Source organism: Myxine glutinosa, chromosome 8 (genome assembly GCF_964187855.1).
Source record: "Myxine glutinosa chromosome 8, kmMyxGlut1.1, whole genome shotgun sequence".
In the NCBI taxonomy this organism is placed as follows: Eukaryota; Metazoa; Chordata; class Myxini; order Myxiniformes; family Myxinidae; genus Myxine; species Myxine glutinosa.
In genome coordinates, this window is record NC_136268.1 from 153969650 (window position 1) to 153979338 (window position 9689).

At 43.6% G+C, this 9689-nt stretch overlaps 1 protein-coding gene across 4 annotated transcripts in view; it reads left to right on the plus strand.

The window, feature by feature from the left end:
• Positions 1 to 7917, plus strand: part of TYW5 (tRNA-yW synthesizing protein 5) — a 34733-nt gene extending 26816 nt beyond the window's left edge. For all 4 annotated transcript variants that reach the window (XM_068125445.2, XM_068125444.2, XM_068125447.2 and 1 more), the window contains exons 8-9: positions 2172 to 2288; positions 3731 to 7917. In XM_068125445.2, the coding sequence (XP_067981546.2) occupies positions 2172 to 2288; positions 3731 to 4056 (443 nt within the window). In that variant the 3' untranslated portion in view covers positions 4057 to 7917. The remainder of the gene's footprint in view (positions 1 to 2171; positions 2289 to 3730) is intronic.
• The last annotated feature ends 1772 nt before the right edge of the window (positions 7918 to 9689 follow it).

Here is a 9689-nt window from a genome sequence, read left to right on the forward strand (position 1 = left end):
CACACAAACGAATGCATTACTCCCTGGCGGGAGTAACAAACACATGCGCCAAACTAACACATGCGCCAAACAAACACATGCGCCAAACAAACACATGCGCCAAACAACTTGACCACGGGATTCCAACATGGCTCCAACTTGACCCACGGCGGGAGTATGCGCTCTACTGAGTGGCGTTCTAGTTTTAAAAGTTGTGGACAGATTCAGACGAAATTTGGTGGACAGGCTAGGTGTGTGAAAAAACCACCGTTTAGAGGCCATTTTTCCCCGCAAAGCAGGGGTTGGCCTTTTCGGGGACCGTGGTTGTTGTTGTTTTTTGGTCCCCTTTTTGAAGCAATGTTTTACGGCCGGATGCCCTTCCTGCCGCCAACCATGTTTGTCGCCTTTTTACGATAAACAGGGAATTACCAGTGTACTGGTACTCAATTTGCCGACCTCGGAAGGATGACAGGCTGAGTCAACCCCCCTGGCGTTAATTCAGCGATCGACCGGGATTCGAACCCAGGATCCTTGGATCCTAAGCTGGCACCCTAGCCGCTAGCCCAACACCAGGGACTAGGTTAGGTGTGTGACAAGGACAAAATTATTATATTTTGGTGAAGACCCAGATCCAGATCCAGACATGAGAATTTTAAAATATATTTTTTTGTGATTTTTTTTTCACCATTGAGAGGTGGGGCCAAAAACGACATATAGCACGATGTGGCGAAAATTTTGATTTTGGTTCAGGTCCGGATGCAGATCCGGCCTATCAGTGGGGTACAAAACGTAAACTGTTCAGTCTGGCAGAGGTATGCTTTCTACCAAGTGCTGTTCTTGGTCAAGATGGCTTCTGGTTTGCATTTTCCTTCCTCAAATAGTGAAGTTTTGGAATCGACAATTTTTGTTTTTTAATCTGAGCTGCTGACTTTCACTGCCCATTTGTTTTTACATTTATGCCACTGAGTGCCACTGTTAAAATGTGCATCATGAAAGTTGGAGCTCTTATCACTTGTATACTGTATATGCACAAATTAAAAAAACAAATCACATCACATCACATCAGTTGTGATGTTACCATTGTTATGGTGATTACATTGTCATGATGATTGCATTTTAAAGTGAATTTCCGATGTTTGTCTGTGAAAAGTATTCATCTAATCTCTTGTGTTCTACACGCACCACATATATACACACATACACAAGGACATACTAACGAGACAAACACTTAACATAGCCACTGAACTTGGGGGAAGTTCCACCACTACCGTCACTTCCTGGGATACTCTGGGTACCAGCAACGTCATTATAAGGCCTCCACTTTTCTCACTGTACTCAGCGGGGCATTTCCTCAAGAGGAATGTCCTCCTCCCCATGGATGCCAACCGATGGGGATTGTCTGTGCTCTATCCTTTTCAAGCAAGGAAGCAGCACGTACCATTTTAAAAGTCTTTGGTATGACGTGAAGCAGTCCAAACCAGAGGGGTGGTTTTTAGGAGACACCATCTCCTTACTGGATGGCAGTTGGCTCCCTGCTGGAGCTCATCCGCCCTATGCCAGGTGTTATTTTTTTGTCCTGCCAGGGTGTCAACGTAACCTTCCCTACCTTCTAGCAAAGCCAGTGAAGGGTGTCGGTTTAGTCTCCGACAACCCGACCATGCGGCAGGTAGCACTGGATTACATGCTACCAGTGGCAGTCCCAAAAGACTTGACTGACCTCAATGAAAACGGAAATCATTCAGTAAGAAAACGGCATTTGAAGGAGGTGGATAAACGGGGGTAGAAAAGGTAGGGGGAGAGGTGGGATTTGTGAGGGCTTGTGGAGCTGTCGGAAATGGTTCACCTGAAAGAAACACAAAGAAAGATTATGGAGGTAACTATTTGAAAATTATTAAATGGAGGAAAGGGGGTACGGTGGGAAGCTTTTAAGATACATTATGGTGGGGAAGGGTCAAGGTTATCGGTTCCAAAACATTTTTCGATACGTGCTCTATCTTCTTTCAGACAGAAACCACACACTTGTGCCAAATGTTTGTTAATGGCATAACTAGTCTATTCCCTCCTCCCCCCATCACCATCCCCGCAGCAATATTCATTAAGAATAAATGGATTCCATCTATGGACTATTTGTTTTCACAGGTCTGCCGTATCCATTTTTTCTTTCTTTATGCAGTTGTTTTCATTACTTTCAGGTGATAAGTCAGAAATTTTGGATATCGACTTTCCTGATCTGACACGGTTCCCCGAGTTCCCTCGTGCAACGCGCTACGAATGCAATCTGCAGCCTGGTGATACTCTCTACATCCCTGGTGAGTTGGATGAGTGCTGCTTGGACGTTGAAGTTGTGGTGGAGTTTACATGTGGTCTTGTGAACTGAGAAGCATTAGCCTATTTTGGTAATTCTAATGGATGCTGTCAGATTTGGTGACATGTGACTGTCACCATTGTCTCGCATTTCATTAGCATTGCTTCAAGTGCTGTCGTCACGTTTAAGCAAAATATGAAATTGTAAATAATTATATATGAGTGTAATCTCAAGTCATATATATTTGAGGTAAAACTGAAAGACAAGCTTTGGCGTTGTGATAAAGTGGTGTTTTGAAGTTACAGGCGTCTTTATCGCTTTCTTTTTTGTAAGGCTCGTGGAAGAGCTACAACCCAGAATGGATCAGGGCACAACATAACAAAAGGAACAGCAGAAAGGGAAGGGGGAAATGCCAAAAACAGGGCTAAGAGAGAAAATAGATGGAGACGGACAAACAAGGGACGCAGTTAACAGAACAGTGTTATTATTGGCCCCGTCCCCTGGAATGGGGTTTAAAGGTCAAATGCGGTAAAATACAATTGGGAACATTTTAAAGCATTTTAAACTAGAACGGCACTCGGTAGAGCGCATACCTCTGCCAGGCTGAACAGTTTATGTTTTGTATCGCACTGCTGGGCCGGATCTGGATTCGGACCTGAACCAAACTCTAATCGGCTAGTTTTTGTCACCTCACCAACTCGTCCATCTAGTTTTGTCATAATCCGTCCACAACCTTTTGGAACATCATGTTCTATATCATTTTTGGCCCTATCACTCTATGGTAAAGAATCACTTCAAACATTCTCGTATCCGGAACCGTATTTGGAGCTTCACCAAAATCAAATTGATTCGTCCTTCTCGCACAACCAACCTGCCTATCAAGTTTCTTACGAATCTGTCCACTACTTTTTGATATATCCTGGTCACAGGCACAGACAGGGGTGAAAACATAACATCCACCCACCTTCAGTCAGTGGTGGAGGTAATGAAACTGTATATGCAATAAACATCGGAAGACACATGAAATATGTATCGGTTTTTTATTTTCGGAATTAACCCCAGATTCATGTCCCAGGGGGTGGGGACTTAGAGTATTGGGGTCAAAACGGGGGAATTTTAAACTAAATTTGATATTGGGTCAATTCTGGTGGAACGTTTTGTCATCTTTCAACTTTGCTTTAGGTTTGAGTGTGGGGATTTGCCATAATGCGCCATCGACCGCTCCAGCAATGTATGTGATGTGCTTTGGTGTTTGGGTAGCTACATGTTACAAGGTAGAAGTGCAGAATCACCATTTCCTTCTGCCATATTTTAGACTTTTATTCCAGACAATTGAGTTTTTAAAACCTAAATTACCTTGAAGAAATGGCATTACACATAAGAAAGTAAACTCGGATACTAATTTGTTTCCCCCTCCCCCCAATGTCACCTATTCCTCCCCCAAAGCATTATGGATGCACAATGTTCTTGCACTGACTTTCAGCATTGGCATCAATGTTTTCTGGCGACACTTACCTGTGTCCTGCTACAACTCACGAGACAAATACGGAAACTGTGATGCCCCAGATGCCACTAGAGGTCTAAGTCTGCTGGAAAAGGCACTTGGGGCTTTGCGGGATCTACCAGCAGAGCACCGTGCATTCTACGCTCGTCGCATGGCCCATAGGGCACGAATGTGGGTGGCAGAAGACAGCAACAGTAGAGGAGAGGTAGTACAGGAAGATGAAGACTGTGAAGTCCAACATACAGGCTATGAGGGAAGTGCAGAATGAGATTCTTTTGTTTTCTAAAAGGTGGCGATTGAAGGAGGTGGAGGGAGTGGTGGAAGGCGCATAAAGGAAAAAGATCCATCCGCATTTACTACAAAGTGCTTGCTGGAAGCTTAAATTTTGGTCAACAAGTTCGGTGATACTGTTTCTCCATAATTTTTCAACTGAAAGTTAATAAAATTGTTTACCTCCATGGAGGATGAAGTGTGGATGGCATTTTGAGCATTATCCCTTTGAGCAAAATAAGTAAATGTGGATGGAGAGAAGATTATAAAACGTTTGATGTGGATCAAAGATAGAAGAGACTGCATCATCGATCAGTGGCCAAAGATCAAAGTGATATGATATTGTTATGTGTATGGGGGTAGGTAATAAAATACCTTAGTCGAGGTAGAATTGTATAGGTTTAGCGTGCTCCGTATGCGTGAAGCCACCTTGATGTATCTAAGTTAGGGCCGGATGTCCGGGTAAGCATTATGTGTCTCCATGTGAGGGGTGGAGCTATGCTAATTAGACAGGGCATAAGGATAAATTCCCAGTGTGTAATTGCCTCTGATTTTTCCCTTTGTTCTTTTAACCATTTACTCGGCCAGCCATGCACTCGGCACGTAATTACAAACAACGTAATTGCTGACGGTACCCAGACACTACTACTCCGCCCAGCTGAATGTTCTTGATGTGCGACAAGAATGGCAGTGAGGCCACGCCCTTGAGGAACGATGGGGTGATGCGACGGTGCTGCACGATTGGTTAGAGTGTGACATCATCATCGAACATTCTCGTGCTGTAGAAAAAGGCGAAGCGACCACCATTTTGCTCTCTCTCGTGCTGGGCTTCGCCACGAACAGTCGCATTTTGCTATCATTTCCTCGCTACATGAAAGGCGGACGCAACTTTTGCTCTCTTGGTGCTGGCTCGTGACGGTTGTGCTTTGTGCGGTGTGCACTTGAGAAACATCAGAGCTGTGTGGAGCGTGGAATGACCGGAGGAGTAAGGAGTTTGGCCGCCGCTCCGCGGGTTGGTGGCTGATACGGGCACGACCGCACCACCCTGAGCGTTCCTGTGCAAGGCCTTGGGGACCCAGTCGACGATCGCCAGGATTTGAAGGTCATGTGGGGAGACCAGAGCTGAGTACCGGCCAACGCACTGTCAGGGAACTTTCTTACTGAACCCTGAAGGTAATAATTTGAGACGAAACTCAGATACGAAAGAACTTGGTACGTCTCTTCAAGCCAAGGTTTATTCCGAATTAGGAGGGAAACTTGTTACACAAAATCGAACTAAGATATAACACGTTGCTGAAATATTCTCCCTTCTCGTCCTGCATCTTCAGATGATTCCGTATCCTCTCTCGGAGCATTGGTGCTTAAGTAGACCCTCGATCCTTTGATGTAGGAGATTGGAATTCAGAGATCAACGCAGAACTTAGCAGCCCGTCTTCCTGGCGCCAAGACCCATCTGCTCTGCATTATTAGTCACTCAAGGCATACCATAGGTAGCTATCAGAGAGCAGGGTCACTGTTTGGGCCGAAGAAGGGTCAACACTCTCTGGCAATTTAATCTCAGTCAGTTGCCTCTGGCTTATAACTCAGGGCTGAGTCAACACTCTTTCCTGAGCTTTTTCACTGAAGGACAAAGGTTATATGTCCCAGACGCCCCCTTATCGCTTTGGGTCCAGTCCCAAGGCTTTGCTCACGCTGCGAGCTTTGAAAGCACATGAGGGATTATTTAAATACTAATTTAGCAGTGGGCAACAGTGGGCAGCCTCTTCGGTTCCAAGACTTTGCCAGACTGCACGGTGAAACACATTCCATTTTACACAAGATCACATTGAGATGCAATTTAACTGTTTTTAGCAATTTTAACATATACCAATATATATATGAATATATATATTATTCCACAGCACCACACCACATTTTATTTTATTGATTTCTCCCTGTGTCTGTATATGCGTCCGTGTGGAGGGTCCCGCATTTAGGAATTGTAGCTTTACCTCACATTCATTTTAATTGTTTGCAATTCCTTCATTAAATCATTACTTGTCGAATCCTACTTTTCTTGTATTGTGGATTTTGCTGTCCTGGCTCTGTGTCTGTGGGGATTGGATAACCCCCCATGTGAAGTCCGTCCATGCAGGTAAGGACCTCGGTATCCTCCCCCCGCGCGTGCTAAAGAGATAACACCGCCAGCGATTCGGCTGAGACGCCTCGGAGTTGAAGCTCGGTTGGCCATCTGTCACCCAGGGGTCTTAACCCCGGGGACACGACAATATTTTATCATTTTGATCTTTGGCCTTGCTCTTTGATCTCACACCAACACTTTATTTTCCTCCTTCCACACACATCTCCTCTTTTTTTTTTTTTTATCTGAAGAAGGGCGAATGTTCGAAACGCAAGCTGCTTTTGTTCTATGTACATTTTTACAACCCTGTGCTTCAGAAATGCTTTATAACTTGGCAGGGATGCATGTGCACTTCTGCTGGATCTTCAACCAACATTTAGTTTGTCATGTTTATGCTGATCTTTGACAACAATGCATTCTGTGCATGATGTGGTCTTTTTAAAATGATCTTCTTTTCTGCTGCAAGAGCGAACCTCATGGAAGAGCAAGGTTAAAGATCATGGCTCAGGATTGGGGATGACATGAGAGCTCTGTGCACTGCCTACTTAAAACCCTGGAGGGAAGAGTGAGACAGAACAGCCTCTTCAAGGAGGTTCCATCGACGGAAGACGTGAGGAACAAAAGAGTTGAGGTGTGCAGTCTGGCCGATTTTTGGACGTTTATCCAGGAAGGGGTTAATGGAAGAACATGTGCATCCTGCTGTTACTGAGGAGGGTCTGAGCACAGAGAGTGTGGAGGGAGCTATATTGGAGAATGGACAGTATGACCTACCTGCGATGTAAAGCAAGAGATATTGTGCTTCGACCTCAATATGGGAGATTTCAATAGTTTTTTGAGCTTTTGCTTCTACAGAATCCAGGACAGACAGGAGCGTTGCTGCAGCACCAGCCCACAGAAATGAGCAGGAATCCATTGAGCTACAGACAATGGCCTTGTAGAGTAGTTCTGATTTTTTTCCAAGGATAAACTTGTATCGACAGAGGATTCCCAAACGGCGGCTGACTTTGGAGGCCAGGTTTGGTATGTGGTCAGCTAATTATAAAACATAAATAGAAGAGTGTGTGGCCCTGGCTTCATAAAGAAAAAAATTGCTGGGAAATCGATTGGCTATCGCCATGCTGCAGGCCTTTTCGAGCAGAACTGACCATGGCTACCGAGTAACAACAACCCAAAAATGGTCATGGCTGATGGTGAGGTCTTGAAGTCAGATACTGACTGACAACCTCTTCCAGTGGATGATCAAGGAAATAGGTGGATTCATTTGACGATCATTCTGGACAATAACGTGAGACTTATCCGGGATTGAAGGAAATGTTCCATTTATCAAACCAGAGTGTAATAATTTCCTGATAAGCATCTCCTGTCTGCATATCAGAGAGAATTCTGCCTATCAGATGGCATAATACGGAGTCATCTGCACAAAGGAAGAGCTTGTGTTTTCTAGAGCATCGGAGATGTCTTGTTTCATTGTTCAATTCGTTTTAAGGATATTTACCATTGTGAATGATGCAGATTGTTGTGGGTGTGCCCTCTGATTTAAAACTTTCTTATTTTCAGAAGAAAAACTATTTGTATTTGTACATCATGTCTGTTTAACGAAACGAACATTTCCCAGTGGAGAATATTTGGTTTTATTTGGCAGATTGTATTTATGTACAATAGTTTTTGATATGTCAGCTGATGGATCCATTCAAGTTATTGTTTTTTTCTTTTTCAATTAATAAAAGCTTCCATAGATTAGCAGGTTCCACATTTTGTGCAGCTAAATTGTGTGCTGTTATTGCATTTTTGTGTATTGGCTGGTGTGGGAGTCTGTTCACTTTTATCAAAATATGACGGACAACACTTTATAGATAAAGGATTATTTATTTTGTACGTACGGAGAGAAAAGAAAAGTTTTTCCTGTTCCTTTCTCTTTTTGGGGGATTTATTATAGCCTGATCTTGTCCTTTTGCCAAAATAATTGATTTAAGTCGATTGTTTTCGGTTGGAGGGTCGGGCATTAAATTTGCAAAACTTTTTTTTGACTACCTTTTTGATGCAACCATTGCAATATAACAACTGTAATGCTTTGTTACTTGCAAAATAGAAGATTTTTCAAGTATATTGGTTGGTCTTGTGTGTTTGTCTGTCTGTCTATTGTCAGTCTGTCTATCGCCTACAGGTCACAATTTAAAACCGATCTTCACGAAACTTCACCAGATGGTAGAGTTGGTCATAAGGAAGAAGCCTATTGATTTTGAGGTCAAAGGTCATCTTGAGGTCAAATTTTAAAAATTGCCATTTTTCATCCGATTGACTTGAAAATTGAATAGCATTTGCATATTGAGTCACTACATTGGGAAACCAACTATTTTTGAGGTCAAAGGTTCTCGATCCACTCCAGTCCTTCCTCCTGGCCCATTTCCTTCTGCTCTGCAATCATGTATCTTGTACTAGGTCACTTGCTCTCTTGCCTCCATACTTTGATCACTTGTGGTGTGTGACATTTTGGAAGACACGTTGAAATAGGACCCTCGGAATAATTACGTCACAATGGGTTTACCAAAGGGAATTTTGGAAATTATTTTTGGCTGGATACCCCATCTTTGTTTTCTTTCAGTTGAACCATACGAGCTCACTATAGGAAGATGATAGGGCAGCCAGCCAAGGAGGTGCTGCATGGCAACCATACCAGTACACAGCTGCAAACCAAACTGCATTTTAACAACCACAAGAACTGCCTCACTTTATTATTTAAAAAAATTATCAATCCCAAGTGCTGATGTTACAGGTGAGCTTCATTCAAAAGAAAAACATACTGACACAGTCCAAATGACAAGTGTGTCAAATGTGAAGATAAGATACATCACTGCGTTTGCTGTAGAAATATCATTGCATATATATACTATCGTGTCCCCGGGGTTAAGACCCCAAGAGAACGAATGGCCAAAACGAGCTTAACTCCGAGGCATATACCCAACTTGGCGGTATTATCTTTTCACATGCGTGGGAAGGTTTGAGGCCTTATCTGATCGGAACACATGCAGGGGTTAATCCGAACCCACAAACACGAAGACGGGACAGCAAAATCCACAACACACGAAAAGAAAAATTCGACAAATAATGATTTAATGAAAATAAATGCAACAATCAAAGGTGAGGTAAACTTAAAATTCCTAAATGAGACGTCTCCAATCAGACTCGTATACAAACACGGGGAAAACGAAAGTAAAAGAAAATAAATTGTTTTTTATAGTGCTGGCACTTAGCATTGTTGTTCAAGTGAGGCCGTCGAATGCAGTCGGCAGCACAAAAGGGCTCGCAGCTGCACGCGTGAAAGATGCTCCTCTCCGTCTCATCACGGACGTGAAGGGATTGCGTGTGGCCGGTCCTCTCCCGCTCTTGTCTTCTTCCGACCGACGCGCCAAGAGCTCCGGAATGTCTCCACAGGCGCACACGAGGCCAAACACCGACCATTTGCTTGCGTGACCGAGGCAAGAGAATTAGAAAGGGCGAGACATCTTCCTCTT